The 21,062-nt window shown below is 36.2% G+C and overlaps 1 protein-coding gene across 5 annotated transcripts in view; it reads right to left on the bottom strand.

Annotated features, from left to right (window-relative positions):
- Positions 1-3,559: 3,559 nt before the first annotated feature.
- The window catches only part of LOC113115678 (DNA-binding protein SATB1-like), a 56,751-nt gene continuing 39,248 nt past the window's right edge, over positions 3,560-21,062 (bottom strand). For all 5 annotated transcript variants that reach the window (XM_026283219.1, XM_026283221.1, XM_026283217.1 and 2 more), the window contains 2 exons: positions 9,119-9,325; positions 3,560-6,600 (listed from right to left, as the gene is read on the bottom strand). In XM_026283219.1, the coding sequence (XP_026139004.1) occupies positions 6,037-6,600; positions 9,119-9,325 (771 nt within the window). In that variant the 3' untranslated portion in view covers positions 3,560-6,036. The remainder of the gene's footprint in view (positions 6,601-9,118; positions 9,326-21,062) is intronic.

The following is a 21,062-nucleotide window of genomic DNA, read 5'->3' as shown; positions in this document are numbered from 1 at the left end:
ATTGAGCATGATGATATCTTGATCTCCACCGACCTGCTTTGTAGAGGGTCATCAGTGCTTTGTTCAGGTTTGAGTCTATTGCATAGGTTTACAGCAGGGTAAAATGGTGCCTTGCTGCACAATTACACCATTAAATTCGATTATTTTTGTAAGGCGCCAAGTTTGGGGTGGGTTAATTGAGCTGAGCAATGCTCGTTCAGTGCAGAGACCACAGGCTTGGAAGTAACTGATCAAGAGACTACAGATCTAATTAGTCATCAGGCCACAGACTTAAATCTGATTGGACCTCCCGAGTCCACCTGAATCTGATTACACTCCTCGGCTGTGTTCAGAATGGAACGCTAGAGCACTGCCTACTCTCTTCTGTACACTGCATACTTTATACTGTCTAGTAATTTTTAATAGTGGCATGTTAAACGATATGCAACATCTTTGTGTTTCACGGAGGAAAGAAAAACGAGGTCGGAACAACCCGGGGGTAAATAAAAGATGACAAATAGCAGTATTGGTTGCACATTTTGACAAACGCAGTATGTCATCTGAACTCTTCATGCATGAAAAAATGTTTGCACAGTACATATAACGCTGAAAAAAGCAGTTTGCATCTCATTTGCAGTTTTGGAGTATGTAACTCATGGCAGGTGAGCTGACAGATTCTGGCTACTGAGTAAGGTTTTGAGTCCAGCCTGCCTTTGCCCTCTTGCCTCTTCAGATGTCTGCTCAGAGGAGCTGCGCTAGCTTTGAATCTATCAGGCTGTTTGGACTGGATGGCTCTTCTGGTTTTATCAGGCCATCCAGCTGTGCTGAGAGCCACTGCTGTTCACTTGTTCAACACATCTCTCCTATTTACAACAGCAACACGTACAAACCAGGGCAGCTTTCTCTGAGGAGGCAAGAGATGTATTGCCTTCTCCAAAATATATATATATACCATACTGGCTGAAAAAATGGTGATTAGTGACAAAATGTTTCTCTTTTGATTTTTATCCACCATCTCTGTCTTTAGCTTAGCTAACATTGGTCCTGTGCACTTGACGCTCTCCACATCATGAGTAGACACGCCCCTTTCTGCTGATTAGCTACAAGTTTGTTATGCTACTAGGCCCCAATCAATTTTCTAAAGGGTTTTGGAAAATCACCTACCCCACCTCTAACAACTGATACTAAAAGATGGCAATGTCAGGTATTAAATAAATCCAACTATTAGTGCTCATAACATGAAAAACATATAGATGTTTTTACGTGAATTTACATTCGAATTCAGATTCTGTTTTGACTAATACAAAATATCTTGGAAACATACAGCTTCAACATGGAAATAATAAAAAATCACAGAAAGTTTTTGATCAAATGAAATGCTATACTAATTTTGGTAAAGTCAGGCATTGAATAGCTTGTTTTATTAGTCATAAAATGAAACACATAGAGATGTTTCAATTATTATAAGAGATACGTTTTTCAAGAAATAATTCCAAAACGTCGCTAAAATTAGTTTAACAACGATGTTTCATGTAACTTTAAATAACATAAGAGAGAACTCAGTAGACTTTAAATATAAGGGTAAACAAAAATACACATTATCCATAAGGTTGTTTCAAGAAGCCCTACATAAGGCAGTTTGCTGATTTCAGACTCTCTCAATGTCCCAGATTTTGAAAAGAGAATGGAGCAATTTATAATAACTGAACATCATTTGAAGCATTACATCAATAATCCCTGAACATACAGCTGAATATGACAGGATGCATTTCTATCTGTCTTTTGAGATGTACTCTGGTCAGCTTGACATTCAGATGAAGCAATCACTGGATTTCATCTAGAAGTTTACAAGGTTAATGACATGAAATAGAACTCTGAATACATTTCAAAGATTTGTAGACAATCATGCAAGTATATTATAATGAATTCATTTTTGCCAGGCTATTATGGTAAACACTAATAGATCTCAGTAACACCAACAACGAATGATAATGACAAACATCACCTATGCAGACACTTCTTTATACTAAAAAAGAAAGAGAAAGTAAGAAAGAAAGAAAGAAAGAAAGAAAGCTGATCTATTTTTTTTTCTTGCTTCAGCCAATGCATGCTGTCACTCATGTCAAAAATCACTGCCTTATCACTGTAAATACAGTATGAACACTTCTTTAAGAGGTATCATAATCCCAGAATGAAAAAGTCCTTATCAGATGGCTTAAAAGTGTAAATAGTTCTTCTTGTTTTCTCTCTAGCCTATTAGTGTGTAATATTGAAATAATTTGCATGAGTTTCCTGTGCATTTGAGTCATTTGTAGAATCTGTCATATGTCTAATTTCACTTGATGCACTGAAATTCTTTAAAAAAAGACCAAAAACGTTTGTTAAGAAAGTACATGGGCAGCATGATCTCAATATTGAGCCCATATCACACCTAATGTGGCCTCTGTTTATAAAGAAAACCAACAGCTGGGAAGCTTGAGTTAGTGAATGGAGACAGAGAACTTATTTTCACAGAGCAGTTCCATAAAGATCACATCATAATACCTTTATTAGTGTTTCTGCTGCATTTCCTGTTTGATTTACTGTGCAGTCCCAAAGGGCCGGTGGGGGAATGTTGCATACTCCCACTATGAGGCAAAACCTGCCATTATCATGTCAACCTGTTGAGTCTTCATTTATTCTCCAGGTAAAATACTGAGAAGAGAAAAGCATACTTATGTATAAGTCTTTCTGCAGAATGTAGCATGTTTACTGTAGGCTACATATGCTAAATTCCTGCATGTGAATTCCAAGATGTCATCCACCACGTTAAACATCTGGATTGTCTAATACAGGTGTTTTTTTGTTGTTGTTGTTGTTGTTTTTTACATAATTGGAAAAATGGTTTGTGTGTCTTTTTTTATAATGTAATAATGATACAATAATAACTAACAGAGTATATTTTGTGTTGCATTCACATTTGTGACAGAAAATAAATATCACAATTATCTGAAAATAAAAACAGTTAACTTAATAAATATATTATGGGTGTGAAACCCTATAAAAGAGAGTTTTTGTTAAGGTTTCTGAAATGAATTGTATTATGCAAATTTTTCTCTCTTTTTTTTTTCAATATGCCCATATCAATTATATATATATATATATATATATATTTTTTTTTTAATTTAGTACTTCAATTTGAACTAAATGAAAATGAGAAAATATACATTGGCAATTAGCTTTATATATATGTATATATATATATATATATATATATATATATATATATATATATATATATATATATATATATATATATATATATATAAAATTGTTTGATATAGTAGGAAATAGTAGTTTGTTTCAAAGATAATTATGCAGATTTGTTTTTGCTATTAATAAACATCTTAATGTGGTGTAATGTTCTGAAATCATAATTAATTTTTAGGGGTTGTAGTGAAAAGTGAGGAAAAAAATGGTCTATTAAGAACATTCAAGTGATCTCATCAGATTCATTTCACTGTGATGAAATCTTACGATCTACAATACAAACAGGAGAAGCTTGTCAGTCACTGGAACACATTTCAGTCAAGGGCCTCTATGGTGTAAGGAATTTTATTTAACATTTTCATGAAATTTGTTACCTGCTAGTGTACAGTACACATTGAAATATTTAACTTCACATACTTTAAAAGAAAAAAAAAAGTTATTTCCCCCACTTGAAATAATAATGAACCGCTGTGAGTTCGACAACAAACGGTTGTGCTCAGTTTAGCAAACAACTCGCACAACTGCAAAATTGTGTATTTACCGTGTTTCATATATTACAGTTATGTACATACTCTCCTGACACATGTATATGCATATACAGAGTTTCTAAGAAAAGGAAAACAAAGTCATTTACTGTGCAGTACGTTGAATTGTTTTTAGAGCTATTTCCATTTAAACTTACCCTCCTCCTGGAGTCAAAAGCAACAAAGGAGGATATTTCTGCTTCCATAATTTCTAAAAATGCCTGCGAACACCACAGTGATGTTTTCAGACAACCCGTGATCACAGAGGTCACCGATGATTTACCTCCATATGGGCGAGCCAGATTTCCATACTGTCTCAGAGCTTCACCTGGAGTTCATAGGGACTCACAGCTTTACACCTTCAATCCCTGCAGATCAGCTCATTAACAGGGCCTTAACACCTGCCTCTATTTACCCTTAAACACGCTTCTAATTTGACTTCATCCCGCCTTCCGCCCAGGAGTTTCCTCACAGTAGAAGCACTCGTCTGACTGGAATATTCTCGAATGCACATTAACGCAAAGATTCGGAGTACAATACAAACAGTTTAATTGTGTCATTAACAATCAGTAACCACTCCTAGTTAGAACATTTCTGCATAAAGAAACCGAGAAACACTTATAAAACAGTCAGTCGTAAACAAAATAACTGGTGTTCTCATTGCAATAAACTCATAAAAAAAAGAACAACTTTTTTATACATCATATTTATACAGGAATAGCTTTGAATTGGATCGTTAACCAAAGGAAGACACATTGCAAACATCGATTTCACACAAATTGCATATGTTTTTCTCTCTAAGGTGTTCTCTATAGGTTACCTAAGCTTATTTGCATGATAGTAAAAATTGCATACAAGATGAATCGTGAAGCTCGTAGCATGAGTTGCTTGACATACAGCACTTTTTTTAGGCAACCGTTAAAGCACATTTTCCATTTAAAACGTTAAGACACTTCTGATTTTACTGCCCGTCAAAATTACAATTATAAATAGAAAAAGATAAGTAAAACAAAAAGCGCCGGGTAACGCAAACGTTCCCCAAACGTAATAACATCAGAACGCAAAATAGACAATGCAAGACGATGCTTGTGATTCACATTTGAAACTGTGGGAATCCAGGATTTTACAGTGACCAAAGTTTGCAAAATAATCTAACATCGGCAGTGCCATATAGTACAAGGCATTTGTTGGCATAGTTTCTTTAAGACTGTATACCTTTTTACAATTAATATATGTCTATATATATATATTTATATGTCTTCAAACCAAATAAGATTGAGCCGTTTTCCCTCGGTTTACCTGCAGGTCGTAGGGATCCAGAGACGGAGACATCTTTCTCTCTCTGTCTCTCAAAGAGAACTCATTAGCCAGCAGTGCTCGAATCAGTACCTCATCATTAAGGCCTTTGTCTACCTCTCTTCTCCAATGTCATGCATTAAAAAAATCCAGTTAACATCACATACGTAAACATCAAAGTCTATCAAACTCCATCGACTTTCCTTTTTTTTAAGTCAGTAGCTCAAAATCAGTGTAAAAACAACAGACAACAAGTGCAGTCAGCAAATATCCACAGCAACATACTGTTTGCTTGAAGGAATGGTTCACACAAACAAGAAAATTCTGTCAGAAAGTGACTTCCGAAGAACAGCCTGGCCGCTCTTTTCTGTATAATGCAAGTGAATGAGAACTGGGGCCATCAACGCAGTTTGGATCACCAACTTGTGATATTTATACTCTTAACGTGGTAATAAAATTACTCATACCATGGTGTATTTGTTATGAATAGAAAATAATAATTTAAAATAAATAATAAAAAAGAAATAAGTGGAGAAAAAAAACAATGGAGAGAAGTGTGAGAAATAAAATACATATTTATAGTTGTATTTACTGCGAAAATAACCATTCATAAAAAGTTTAAGAAAATAAAATTAAATATTTAAGTTACAGAGATGAAAAATGATTTTCATCAAACTCATTTTATGATGTCTTTGTGCATTTCGGAGCTTGACAGCCCAAGTCGCCATTCACTTGAAAGGAAACAACATTTTCATTTAGGAGTCACCTACTCCTTTCGTTTTTTTTTTCTTTTTACATTTTGTTTGGTTGTGCAGATTATTGAAACGCTGCACGAGTCTTTACGGTGAAATAATCCACGCTTTACAAAACTGTGAAAGTCAATCATCTCTGTATTATTCAGTCTCGTGTAAAAAGTCTTACAGTTTCGCTCATGGAAAACAGACAAGAGTGAACGAGATTAAAACCAGAAGCAAAAGAAAGCCGTCGGTTACTCTTTCGCCTCTTGCTCAGTTTGGGCCTGTCCCATGGCGTGTGTTTCGGGCGCCAGGTGCTCTTCCATTTTAATGGAGAACATGGTGCTGTTGGTCTGCACGCTCTCGTCCAGCTCGGTCAGCAGCTCGCCCTCCTTGAAGTCCGTCATGCCCTCGTCCTTGTTGTGGTTGGAGGGGAAGCCCAGGGGCGGCTCCTTCAGCTTGCCGGCGTGGTTGATGTAGAAGCGCTGGTTCTGGAAGAACTTGATGATGGTGTGTTTGGGCAGGTCCAGCTGTGCCGAGAGCGTGTGGATGGCCTCCTCGTCCGGATACAGGCCCACGTCCTGAATGAAGCTCTGGAGGATGCCCAGCGCCTCCATGGAGATGCGGTTGCCTTGGCGGCTCTTGCAGCGGCTCTCGTCCTCGGTCTCGGCGGGTGAAGCCGTGGAGGGCTGCCGTGGGGGCAGCCGCGGTCCCGTCTGATGCTGCTGATGCTGCAGGGGCTGCTGGGATAGAGGAGGCTGTGAGGGGTGCAGCAGGGGCAGTGGTGCTTGGAGCTGAGAGGAAGGTTGTTGATGAGTCTGAGAGGGGAAAGAGACAAGGATGCTACATGTCAAATACTTGTCAATATCTAACCGCATAAGCTATTTACAAAAGTTCTGCATGTATCTGAACTCAAGCGTCCATTAACAATATTTTTTGGAATGATGTGCATTTATTTATTTGTTTGGAATAATTTTATTTATTGGTTTAAGTTTATTATTTTAATAAAATATAAAAATATTTTTTAGTGTCCAACCATATAACTTCTGAATGAATCTAACTTTAAAAACATTTTTAAGTTGTTTTTAGTTTTTAAATGTTTATACTTAATACTTTTTTAGGATTTATTTGTTATATTGGTTTGAGAAAAATAATTGAATAAACCTGCTACATGTCAAACTCAAGTTGTGCTTTTCATGAGTCTACTGAATTTTTTTTTAATAAAATAAAATAAAATAAAACAAAAATAAGAAACATGCTAAATGTTAAACATTGGTTTTCCCTTTTAAAATTCGTTCACATTTCCAATTATAATGTTAGTTTTATTGTTGTCTTTTGTTATAAACTTTAATAATTGGAAGTTTTGGCAATAATATCAGGATTACTAATTTGTTAGTAATAAATTGATAAATTTTTTATATCTAATAATGTATTAGTCTCAATTCATTACAATTGTAAAATAAAATAGCTAGCTGATTTACAAAAGTTTTAAACGAGTCTTACTCTTTTTGAATCAAAGTTGCACGCATCTAATGTTTTGAACTTGTGTTTCATCATTTGACAAGTTCCTGAAATAATAAATGAAATGAAATAAATTTCTAGCAAAAATAAATATATTGTGAAACATACCATTACCGTGCTATAAAATGACTCATTTTATGATATATGATTTTGGTTACGTCGTCCCCCTCTAGCAATCAGATGTGTGGATTTTATAGCTTTACCTGTTCATGTTAATGCTCGGCTGTTAACACGAATGCGAACTCTTTCATCAGAATATTCGCATAAAAAGTGCCGGTCTGTTGATTGCTTATCAAGCCCTATTCAAAAGCTGTTGCTTAACGTGGTAAATACAGCCTCAATATGTGGCAAGATCTCTTCGCGAGAGATGTGTGGTGTGCGAGCGCTATCAGTGTCTGTGTTTAGGCCACTTTCACGTCGGTGTAAACATATGACACATTTGCTCTGAAATGCGCCATTGTTCGCGAGTTTAGGCCATTGTAGCCGGCAGCTGCTGTTTTCCATTCACCATACAGACTGCTTTTTCTGGGACATTCCCAAGAGGAACGGGAACGCTTGATAACACTTTTTGTAAATATGCAAGTCTCCTGATAACATATCAATAACACTGGAATGCAATGAGCAGAAATAAATGGTACAGAAGGATTTCTGCACACCTGACATGCGTTAACTTGAAGGATTTCGTACTGATGCAGAAGTTTACCATAATGCTAAGGTGTTCCTTTGATATTGAGTTTCCTCATTCAATGAAAGTCTAAGGAATTAGCTAAATCAGTACTGTACGTAATATCATGTTTTATGGATTTATTATGCATGCATTTATTTAAATGCTTGATGTCACTCCAGTAAGGTCTTGACATTAGTCAATTTATTAGTTAACACTAACCATATGTGCATATTAAAATTATTTTTCAGAGTTGCGTAACTAACAAGAAATATTATTGGCGTATAATTGACAAGAAAATACTACTTTAGTGTTTCAAGTTCAAAATGTAATGTTTAATTTAAAGTTTTTTTCCATACAGTGAAATTTATTTAGTGATTTTTTTTGTTCTTCATTAATTCTTTCAATGTACGTAGTAGTAAATGCGGAAATGAACATGAACTAACATGCTGTGGAAGTATGTTCATTTTTAACTACTGTAGTAAACTAATGCTAATTAATGTTACCGTTTTGTCAAGTGTAAGCACATGTTTTAGTAGAAATCTGATTTGCAAATCTGTAAACCTCCAGCAGCCACGCACGCATCTCGTCGCCTTAAGTGGTGAAAATGCAAGTGAATAAATGTTTTTCTTCCCCACATGCTATTTTCTTGGAATGACCATATGCTTGCGAGTAAACAAAATAATATCTGATCAAACACGCAGCTGTAACCACAAGAACTGTGGGATTTTTGTGATTAAATATGGATTCGGAATAGTGATGCATTTATTAAAATAGCTAGCTGTCCTTAATATCTAAATGCACACAAATGATGTTGCTAATGACTGTTTTGCTTACACAGCAGCGGAGCGCAAAATTACCAGCGTTTGAAAAAGTTCTCCGGCACCTCCAAACTTCAAATGAGCAAAACAGACTTAATTACACATGTTTTGGTAAAAATTACCATATGGTTACCATATGTAAACCATTTCAAGTTGAAATGGCAGGAAAAATAACTTGAATACTACACTCTCAGGAAAGAAAAGGGGTAAAAGCTATCACATTTAGTAATTAATATGTACACCTGAGGTACTAACGTGTACTTTTAAGGTACTATAATGCACTTTTTAGGTGTAAATAATGGACAAAGGTGTAGCTTTTGTGACACTGACCTGTAATGGGTCTGTGGGCATGTGCAGCAGGTGAGGAGGTCTGTCCGCATGGTGCTGCTGTCCTCCATTGCTCTCCTGCTCGTATATAGCATCACGCTCCACTTGAGACAAACTGAGGAACCGGCGGATCATGGACAGGTTCTCCCAGAGCGTGCGGTTCTCCGGAGATGGATCCTCTTTCCAACGCAGCAGTTCACAGAGCCAGCCCTGCAAGAGAACATGAACTCGAAATGAAACAACTTGAAGACAATTAATGTGTCATGTCATGTATTCTAGGTTGATAAGAAGTCTAATATGCTTGCCAAAGCAGCATTTATTTGATTAAAAATTTTATGAAAATTATGAAATATTATTATGATTTAAAATAACTATAGTCTATGTGAATATATTTCAAAATTTAATTTATTCCTGTGATGCAAAGCTGAATTTTCAGCATCAGTATCACATGATCCTTCAGAAATCATTCTGATGTGCAGCTCACGAAACATTTGCTGCATTCAGGATTCTTTCATGAATACAAAGTTCAAAAAAACAGCAAGTATTTAAAATAGAAATCTTTATTTGGTCTTAACTGTCACTTTTAATAAATGTAATGCTTCCTTGCTAAATAAAAGTATTAAAAGTCTTACTGGACCCAAACCTTTGAACTATTTTTTCCCAATTTTGTATTCACTGAAAAATAAATTTTTTCTTATATATCACCTAGCGTGGAAAAGTACATAACACACAAGAGTATAGTAACCATTTTAACATTACACCTTCCCTACCCTGCTGTTTAGGGGATAATATTACATTTTGAGTTTTACTAAGCATGGTTGCAATGCAAATACAAAACATTTACTGTAAACATAATCGCATTATTAATATTCATAAGTCAAACATACAAGTTTAATAACTTCCCACACAATACTTTCAGAACTAATGCAGTAAACAAACAAAAATATGTACTGTATATATGCTAAATATTGATTTTGTTTAGTTTGAGAGAGGAGTTTATGCCTGTAAAGTACTGGAAGAAACATTAATGGATTGGTTAAGGAACTAAAACCATTAACTTCCTTAAAATTCCCATTCCTAATATAAAGCGTGGTCAAATCCTACTTTTAGGAAAAGAAAAGAGGAAAAGGGAGCTCTAGTGTGTGTTCCAGCAGTCGAATCCTGGCACACTTACAAACGTGATGCCATAATCTCCAGGCCAGTGTGTGGCAGCACCTTTCATTTCCACAGGATTACCCAGCACACACACACACACACACACGGAGCAGGAGCCAGAGCCACACCAGAGCACTGCATGGCACAGATAACTCAGCATTTCTGTTGTCCCATGTTCCTGCTCCTCCCAAAAGCCGTGTAAACCCCAGAGAGCGAGCGAGAGAGGCTCATCACAGCTCACCTTGTTCCTCTGCCACATTTATTGTCACATTTTGTTTTATTTGCACGCGTGGGGATTTGAGTCTTGTTCCTGCTGTGATGCCTGTAGCCCGACGTGCTTCAAACACACACACACCTTATCGCAGCCATTAAGCCCACTATCGTAAAATAATCCTCAATCAAACATCTGCGGATAAAATGGCAAACAAATCCCACTGAGCCAAAGAACGAGCCACCAAAAAAAAAAAAAAAAAAAACATGCAAACAAACCACAAGGTATAAGCATTAATGCTGTTGCATTATAGACAAAAACACAACAATAAACACTTTGCATTGGGCAGCCACACTGACAGTGTAATGCTCTCTGTGCCTCGAAGACCTGAAAAACTGCTTGTATTTGTCCAATTGCATTGCTTCCACTGTCTTACCATAAACAGTGAGCGCTCGCACAGAGGAGAGCCAGCCTGGATACGGGAACGTTACTGGGATTTGGTTGGTCAAATCTGACAAACACTATAAAGATAATGTTTATTTTTGGAGAATATGGAGAACTAAAAACTAACATGGATTATAGCTTGGCTAGTGATGTAAAAATTGTTCAGAGGTTGCGCTTCATTAGTTCCCAGTTGCTTCATTAGGCACCAACTTTGTTTTAATGTTCCTTCTAAAATCATCATGAGAAATAAAAATGACTAATCAGTAAGAGTAAAGAGCTAAGCAAATGTGAAGTGAATTTAATGAGAAATGTCTGAGCTCATATTGAGATCTTCTGATTTTTGGTACCTTGACAAAACTGAGCACAAATTGAGAAATACTTACAATCACCTTTAAAGTTTTAGATGAGAAATATATAAGAAAATTGTTTGTTTTAATCCTATTTTTATAAGTACTGTGTGAATCTCCAATAAATAAATAAATTTTTATTATAAAATCTTATATCTAAAATAAAATAGAAAATGTACGCCTAATTAAATTTAAGACAAATGTAGACACATTTTAAAAAAAAAGTTATAATTTATAAAATAGTATATTTAAAATCATATTAATTAACCCACATTTAAGGACAAGCTTCATAAAAAATATGTTTTATTTATTTATTTTAAATAAAATATTTGTAACTTAATTTACTTTAAGACAAATCTGATTTCTTTTTTCTTTTTCGTCATTATTATTTTCAGGGGAAACACGACCTTTTGTCTCTTTGACAAATTTTGTGTGAGGTTCACCCATTTGCAGCTCAACTTTAAGATTATGTTACCCAAACGTCCATAAAGGCCATGGACGGGTGGACAGGTCAAGTGGTACGTGAAGAGAGGGTCCAGGCAGCCCATTAGAGCCTCCATTGTGTTCGGGGTATAAATAGCAGTGGTACATTCTGATAAAAATATTTCTCTTCCGCACAATGGCTGAATTCATGCGTAAGATTCACTCAACTAAGCAGGATACGGTGTGTCTATGCGTGTGAGGGCTGAGCGGTCACAAGCTGCCAATGAGACAAGCACAGGACACTACTGTGAGAGAACAGCGTGGTGTTTATGCCCCTCGCCTGGACCCAGATGCCAGCGAACACATTAATAACCTTGGGATTGAGTTCAGGAGCCCCAGACAGTTGTGGTTTTCCACATCAGTCACATGGCACCATCAACACCTTTTTATTATCTCATTTGCTCCTTATCGTCCCCTCCGCTCACCCTGTTCTGCCAGGCCTCAGACTCCTGAGATGATACCCGTCTCAAATCACTTGGATCTCGATGTCCCGAATCGGCCAACAGCTCCCCAGCATCAATGGGCCTCATCCCAGTTTGTATACTTCTACTATGCACTAAAAGTGTGTACTTGGTTACGCATTAAAACCATGTACTTGGTTAGCAATGATCGTCAAGCAAATACCTTAGAGAAAATTGTATTTGAGATAATTATTGGGCAATGTTAACCACTCTTAATGAAAAGTAGGAAGCTACTTTAAAGTTACAAACTAAAACTAAATTGAAGCGATTTAAGAGAATCACATTTTATCTGGTGCCAAAAATAATTTTGTACCTCTTGGTGAGGGTAATAGCATTAAACAGTACTGAAACAGATCAGTTTACACTAAATTTACACTAAATACCACCAATAAAAATATAATTTATATATATATATATATATATAAATAACATAAAATTTGTAAGTTATATTTTTAAACAAATAAATATATATAAATTTTGATATTTTATATAATTTATAAAAATATAAATAACATAACATTTTTAAGTTATTTTTTTAAACAAAAAATAATAATACAAAAAACTATATAAGTAATTAAGAAGTATTTCATTTAAATGATTTAATTTACATTTTTCTTAAATAAGATTTTTATTTTATTTTTTATTTTAATTGTATAAATTTAAAACACACACAGTGCACTCAGCTGACAATTTTTGTTGTTTTGATATTCTAATTACATTTAAATAAATAATTAAATTATTTATATGTAATTTTAGATTTTATACTTCCTGTATATGGCAAATATACAGTATACAAGTGTCCACAGCTGACGAACAGTACACCTCCAGACACCAATTCTAATTTCGCTTACTATAAAGTACAGAACTATATGAATTATGATGTCAGATCAGCTGGTCATGGTTCGCTTATCAGTCATCACATCGTTGGCTGACGTTCTCAAACATGTCAGCAAGTTTCGGTGGCGATACGGCCCCTATAGACCTGAGGGCATACCCAGGCTCCTCTATTAAACAAACACACAAACTCACGCGGATATCTGTCAAAAACTGCAATCTGGGGGCAGATGTTAAAGAACTATTCTAGCTTTTTCGCTCTTTTCCATTGTTTTTAAATAAAGATGCTAATCCATTGTTATGGCTTCAGTCTCGAGCGCGTTGAAGCTAAAACAAAAGCGAGAAACAAACATCTTGATGTCAGGCAGAGGGCTGCAGTGTTCAGCAGACAAAGCATTATTGTTTCCTGCTCTACCGCCCCTCCTGAATCTGGCACCGACTCAGCTTTGGCAGACAGTGTCATGCAGATCAATTCAAAAGATAATACAGTATGTTCAAACCTGTTTTCTAAGAGCGAATGTGTGTGGGGTTTGCGGATGTATGAGCGAAGGAATCGGACCCGCCGCATGCGCGTCAAGTCCATCTGTTGGCTGAAATATATAAATGCGCTCGCGAAGCATATGTGAATCTTCTGCAACAATAAGCAAAAAAAAAAAAAAGCGGGCCAAAAATAGGCAGAGGACGGACTGCCTTTTTGGATATCTTACTATGCAAATAGATCTGCTCCCAGTATTTATTCAAATGGTCTTGGCATGGAGGAAAAGAAAATGAGGCCAGTGCCCCAAATGAACCCTAAACACACAGAAACACATCCGTTCTCCACAGATATGGTCAAGCAAACACACTACGGCCTTCATCCTTGGGCTACAAATATATTTAAGAAGGGAATGCATTGCAAACACTGACACACCTCCGAACTCAAGGGGGCGATAGAGAGAGTTTCCTTTTAAGCAATAAACAGCAAATATTCTCTTCAAACTGGTGCCATTGCCGTATTTAACCAAAACGAATTGAAGATCAAACCTTCTCAAGTAAGATGCTATTCAGGGTATTTACTGTGTAGCACGTTCATATTTCTCACCACGTATTTAATGCTATAGAGCGACGTGTTCTGTCTTGTCTTGTTTGATTGCAACATGTAAATGTATAGCGCCGTTTTTATGACAAATTCCCCTCAGGGATCAATAATGCCTGTCTGTTTGTCTATCTATCTATCTATCTGAGATCTCTAAGCAGAGACAAAAGGGTTGTTACAGTTTGTGCTGAAAACCTGCTTAACGACATCCATGACGCCGTTAATACGTTTCTTGTGAGCTTTCTAGACGTTATGATACACCTTGGCCCAAAAAAGTATTTGGATGCTTGAGCAGAATTTCAGAAGTAAAACATTAGAAATGCTTTTTAGCAGATGATTATAAGATAGTGAACAAAAAAATAATTAAAAAGATTTAGCTGTATTTGATAGCAAATAAATAAAAAAAATAACAGAAGGTCTGGAATTCATGGCAGCTTTCATTGTCAAGGCCCGCCCATGAGGCCGTTTTACCGACATGTCAAACAACCAATCACAGTTCGTTCCGTTCAGCGTCACGTTTTGGTGTGTGGAAATGTCGCCACATTGACAGACCATTGAGTAAAACTCTCGGACGTATTTTAAAGATTCTATGCTGCAAACTTTAAATATTTCAAATACATTTGAAAACGCAGTGTTTAGTTGATCCTGATAAACTCACGTCATCACAGATGTAAACACTACGGCTTTCTTCTTTCACGACGGTGTTCGGCGGGGCGTCATCTTTGTTTACAGGAGTTATGTTAAAGAACGCGACACACATGTCTCCCGGAAATCCTGTATAATTCAACAAATCTGATGAGGACTTCGAAACTCCTGAAGTGTTTCCACTTTTGTGTCCTATATGCATCAGATGTTTAGCAAACGGTCTGTGGAAATGAATACTGAGGCTTAGACTAACGTAAGCTTAACTCATAAAACAACTGCCTAAAAACAACTATAAATACTTGCACCTTAATACAATGTCAACAACTTTTTCTTCAAAATTCTGCGAGGATAAAGCAGATCTGGTGGCCTGTAACTAGGTTAACTTTTTCAAGAGGCCTGGAGGAAAACAAAAAACAACCCCAACACAAAGTGTAAGTAGGTTGATCGCAACATAATTCAAACAAAGAGCCTGCAAGGAGCCCTCGACACACAAGCAACCTATGAGAAAACGCTAGTCCATCAATTATAAGCGTGTGATTGAGATTTAATTCAAAGCTGGAGTTTAATTGCTAATATCAGAGAGTAATTAAGCAGATAAATCATGCCTGATCTTATTGAATTATAGATTAAAACGGCATAAAACCTGCAAATTGTACATGTCAGCTCCAACAGCACTCTTAATTAACACAAGTTTGCTTTAAAACGGCAAAAATATATCAAGTCGTTAACTTTTATAACAGAGGCTTTTGCAGCGTTTGAGGATGTTTGATGAATTGTTTTATTGCGTGGGGTCAGAGTGTAATTTTTTGGTAGTATACAATATTGATTATGCAAGTATATCTATAAATATATCTTTAATATAATATATATGAACTTTAAAAAAAAAAAAATAGAATACTCTACTTCAGAATATTCTGAAGTACAACTTCTGATAATTTCATTTTTTTTTTACTCTTTCCAATATATACAAAAGAAAGGCCTGTATGTCCTTCAAAACTACACTTTTTGTTTTGCATGCTTGCACGAAAGTCATGCAGAACGACGTGAGGGTGAGTAAAAGAAACAAAGAGTGCAGGAGCATTGGTCAAAAATGGAACTAATGGACAGATATGAACCAATTTATCTGGTCACTAATGTCCAAAAAGTTGCCAAAAAACAGAAGGAAGAGAGGAAAGAAGGCAAAGTGCAGAGTAGGTCCGGTCCGCATCCGTACGCCGTGGGCGTCTGCCACAGCCATTGGCTGCAGTTAAATTGAAATATTTCGCAGCGTGTGTCAGAAGCATGCAGAATGGTAATTATGACAGATCTGATTAAGCGGGCGAGTCGGGGGCCGGGCGAGGCGGCTCCGGGCTGCAGGTGCGACCTTGTGCATTCCTGCGTGTGTAAATAAAATTAATTACAAGCATGGGGGCGAGCGGCGCGTGACATCGCTACGTGCGGGGAGTCCCACGGGGGGACCCTAATGGAATATTTTCCCGGAGTCTAATAATACAGTTGGTATTGACTTGAGGTAATTAGGGGGATCATTAAAGCCGCTTTTCCCGGCGTATTTGCCTGCCTGATCAGATTAGCGAGAATGGGCCTCAGAACAAGCCCTGTGTGGTCTGACAGAGGAGAGCGCGAGAAACCGGGCCACCTCTAACACTACCTTGCATGCAGTGAAGAGAGAGAGAGTGCAGACAGATGGAGAACAAGCCGGAGAACCAGAAGACGGTCAACAAACGCATTAAACGACAAGGAAAAAGCTTCGTTTGGAGGCGCGTGCTGCGATAAATCATACGCGGAATTAATTTCCCAGACATCTGGGTCTCTGGTTCACGAATATTGTGTCTTTAATAATACAGGGGAACTGCAGCTGTTTCCCAGGCAACCTAATAACCAGGCAGCCAGATAAATAAATAAATCAATTAATAAACAGTCATGGCCCTATTTCCGCTCTCACAGGCCCGCCGCTCCCATCTGCCTCGCACACGCCCCTGGGAGGCAGCGAATTCATAACTGGAAACAAACAACTCTTCAAAATGAAGCACGATAATGAAAAATATATATTCTCTGTGAAATTATAGGGGCCGTCGGAACTACCATATAGAAGTGTAATTTCATTTGCATCCGGCTTTGGCTTCTCGTGCTTTAATGAAAGTAAATGCAGACACACGGCTGCAGACGATGCGTCTAGACCTGCCCTGGAAATACAGGCCACATAAATGCGACTTAGGGCCCGCCCACAGGAACAGCTCAAACATAACCGATGAAATGAATAGCCACTAGACTGAAGTTTACATCACAGGCTACTTGCTAGTCAGATGCATGTGTTATCAGGGCGAGGGAAGGACTCAATCTCGATTTTACTAAACAAAAATCTGCACAACACCCCTAAGTGCAAGGTGATGTCATCAGTACTGCTGGTCTGTTTTCCAGGAAGAGAAAGACTGACACTGTTGCAAAATGCATTATACAAATAAGCAACTTAAAAATACATATTTTACACTATATTTGAAAACGGAAAATTGTAAAACATTAACTGTGTGAATGATATACTAGGTCGATGTATAGTGGTTAATTACAAGTGTAAATGTTTGAATGAACAAAAATTTAAAAAAAATTAATTAAATTTTTCCGGAAAGTTTCATTTTTTACATTTCCGGAAAAACTGCATAAAACAAAACAAAAAAACAACAACAAAAATCTCAATCAATTAAAATTTCTTAAAATATTTGAAGAAAATATAGGAAATGCTATGATTGCGAATGTTTACTAAATGCTGGGTTTATTATGTTGACAAGGCAATGAAAGACAAACCAAAACTGTTAAATCAACCAAAAAATCAGCACAGCCTCAAAACAACTGATTATCTACAAATAGACGATATGTGATCCTCGACCACAAAACCACTCACAAGAAGCAATTTTTTTTTACTTGATATTTATACATCATCTGAAAAATGAATAAATACGCTTTCAATTGAAGTATAGTTTGTTAGGATAGGACAATATTTGTCTGAGATTCAACTATTTTTGATTGATTTGCAGTAGGAAATTTACTAAATATTTTCACGGAACATGATCTTTACTTAATATCCTAATGATTTTGGCATAAAAAACTATATCGGTCAACCACCAGTTTTGTATTGATATACAGTCTATCCTGCACAGTTTTAAATATCTCTCTCTCTCTCTCTCTCTCACTCACTTTTTGCCGACCCACTGTTCCCCCCTAGAGAGCAGCGAGCCAGGCGCTCAGTGACAGATGGCACAGCCTCCTCTACCCCCCTTCATACACACACCGGCCTATCGCCTGCCCCCCTGTACTGCGGCAGATCACTGACATTCTGTCTCATTAGAGCCCTGCTAATTACCACAGTCTCTTCCAGGAGCGAGAGAGAGACATACAGACACAGAGAGAGAGAGAGAGAGACAGGTCACTCCGAGGGAATGGCTCTGGGTTCTAAAGGGCTTGTCTTCTGACAACAGGGGCCATGATTGTATTCACCATCAGAGGGTGTCAGCACAACTCCCATAATGCCCCTCTTCTCTCTATTCTCCCAGCCCCGGCAGAGCTCTGTGAATGCCAGTTCGGCGCTGTCATGTCTGTATTAGTGGTGTTTGCTCAGTCATACGTCACTTTCACTATTGCTCATATTCAAAATAAGGGAATTTAACAAACCTCTAAATCTACTCAACATGAAATCAAAACTGAACCTTTTTATGTAATATTACATGTTCCTGTATTATTGTGAATGATTCATCAGTGAATGTTATTCCAAAATATTTGTATGCATTTGATCATTTTTAATCTTTAGATTACACTGTAAAACTATAAACATTCTCTATTTCATCCTTTATTTATTTTTTCACTGTTCCCTCCGTATCCCCGTTTCTATTCTTTTATTTTTAAAATTCTTCATTTATTTACTAACATTTATATACAAACATTTTGAACTCTCATATGATCTATTTAACATTTCACTTGATAAACAATAATATTCCAAAGTTTGCAGTCAATAAGATATTTTTTAAATCAGAATTATTAGTTTTATTCAGCAGTGACACAGTAATTTAAATCAAAAGTGACAGTAAAGCCATTTATTATGTTACCAAATATTTCAAATATTTCTATTCATCAGTAAATCCTGAAAAACAATTATCAATGGTTTCAACAAAAATATTAAGCTGATTTCAACATTGGTAATAATAATTATAATAATAATATATAATAATAATAAAATGCAAATCAGCATATTAGAATGATTTCTGAAGGATCATGTGACACTGAAGACTGGAGTAATGATGCTGAAAATTCAGTAAATAAATTATATTTTAAAACATATTCTAATAGAAAGCAGCTATTTTAAACTGTAATATTATTTCACAATATTAGTGTATTTTTTAGGTAAAGGAATGCAATCTTATCTTCAATCCTTAATAAATCACTAGATTATGTAAGAAAATCAGTTGTGAATAGCACTTCACGTTAACCTTAAATAGTACCATATGACGGATGCTTCGAAATAAAACAAAACAAAAATATAATGCACTGAAGGAGAGAAGGAAGGCAATTCACCACTAGGAACCTCAACAGCTTGCGTTTCACCTCCAAAATGTCACGATTTCACGAACTCTGCTCTGGACGGCAATGAGAGTGTACAAATAAACATTTTATATGTTTCTTTTTCAGTTAACAAGCTGCAGAAACGCTGGTTTTTCTGTGGTGCAGGAGGAGAAATTAATTGAAATGCTACTCGGAATATGAAAGTGCCACCAAATAGATAAAGCCTGGCACTCACGTCCTGTATGGATGTGTGCCCAGAGAGGGGGACGGCATGGCTCCAATCCAGTGCCCATCCCCCAATAAACAGCACACACACACACACTCATTTACACCACAGCCGTACACACAGCCACATGAGTAAGCAGGTACACACGCTCACACACACACACATGCAACGGTTCTCTTTAACCCCCTCGAACTAGTGTTTATGGCTTTGAAAGCCCAGGGGGCGAGCGCTGCGCCTCCCATCTCCATGGCTCTTGTTGAGGGCGGAGCTGGGCCGAGCCTGGAGCCCTGTGGCTGCGGAAGCCAAACCCGTGGCCTGTGCCAGATCTCTAGCTTGTGCTGCAGCCAGTGCTTCTGCAGTCTACCTCGGCTACTGACGAGGATTCCTGCACTGATGGACGCGCCAATTAATCCGACACGCCACGGAAGATAACCATACGGCAAAACGCCTCCCACCACACGCCGTCTAGGACCCCGAGGTCCTTCAGTCAGGCAGGGGGCAAGAGGGACAGACACAAACACAGCTTGTGGGTACATTTTGCAAAAAGAGTACATTTGCGAACATTAGTTAACTATATTTAACTATAAAATAATTTACAAGCTTTTATCAATCTTAAAATCAAAAGTTGTCTCTGTGAATATTATTTAATGTGCATAAGCTAACATTAGGGTCCTATAAAATCTATTCAGTTTTGTTTGTTTATTATATTATATTATATTATATTATATTATATTATATTATATTATATTATATTATATTATATTATATTATATTATATTATTGTCTTTTAACAGGTAAACCAAATGCAAATATCATTCGATTTTTTATCTGATTTAATACATATTTATTATTTAAAACTAAACTAAAGTTATAATTAATTAAGTGCATAAAACTTTAACAATTTAACTGATCTTTTAAATGTAATCAAATGACGTTATGAAAAGTTTTTTCCCCCAAATTCAATTGTATTTTTTCCCAAATTCTGTTTTCAGTTTTATTTATTTTTTTGGTTATATGATTTAATACAAATCCAAATAAAACAAAAATGTTTATTTATAAACCTTACAAATAAAATAACATTTTCTATGATTATGTGATATTCTTCAACAAATAATGCTTTAATAACTATATTACTGCTGTTGTTAATTTTAGAAGTAAATTCTACAGTACAATACATCTCTGTCATAATTTCTTCAAATTAAGCCAAACTTTTATTTTGGCATGTTGTAGTAAAACTTTTAATTTTAGTTAACAGGAACTTTCTGTAAAGTGTTACACAGTTTGTAATTCAACTTACATGAATTATAAATTGTACTTCAATAAGAATGAATTTCCTAATTTTTTTCTTTGCCATTTTACATTCTTAAAAGACAAGTGTTAAGAACCTGTTATAAACTACATATAAAAATAGTATTATTATTAAAATGTTTTACAATAAATTAATTAAACAATGATGCATTAAACTGATGACATTTATAAAGCTACAAAAATTTATTATTTCAAATAAATGCCATTCTT

Source organism: Carassius auratus, chromosome 16 (genome assembly GCF_003368295.1).
Source record: "Carassius auratus strain Wakin chromosome 16, ASM336829v1, whole genome shotgun sequence".
NCBI classification, from domain to species: Eukaryota; Metazoa; Chordata; class Actinopteri; order Cypriniformes; family Cyprinidae; genus Carassius; species Carassius auratus.
This window is presented reverse-complemented; position numbering and strand designations above follow the sequence as displayed.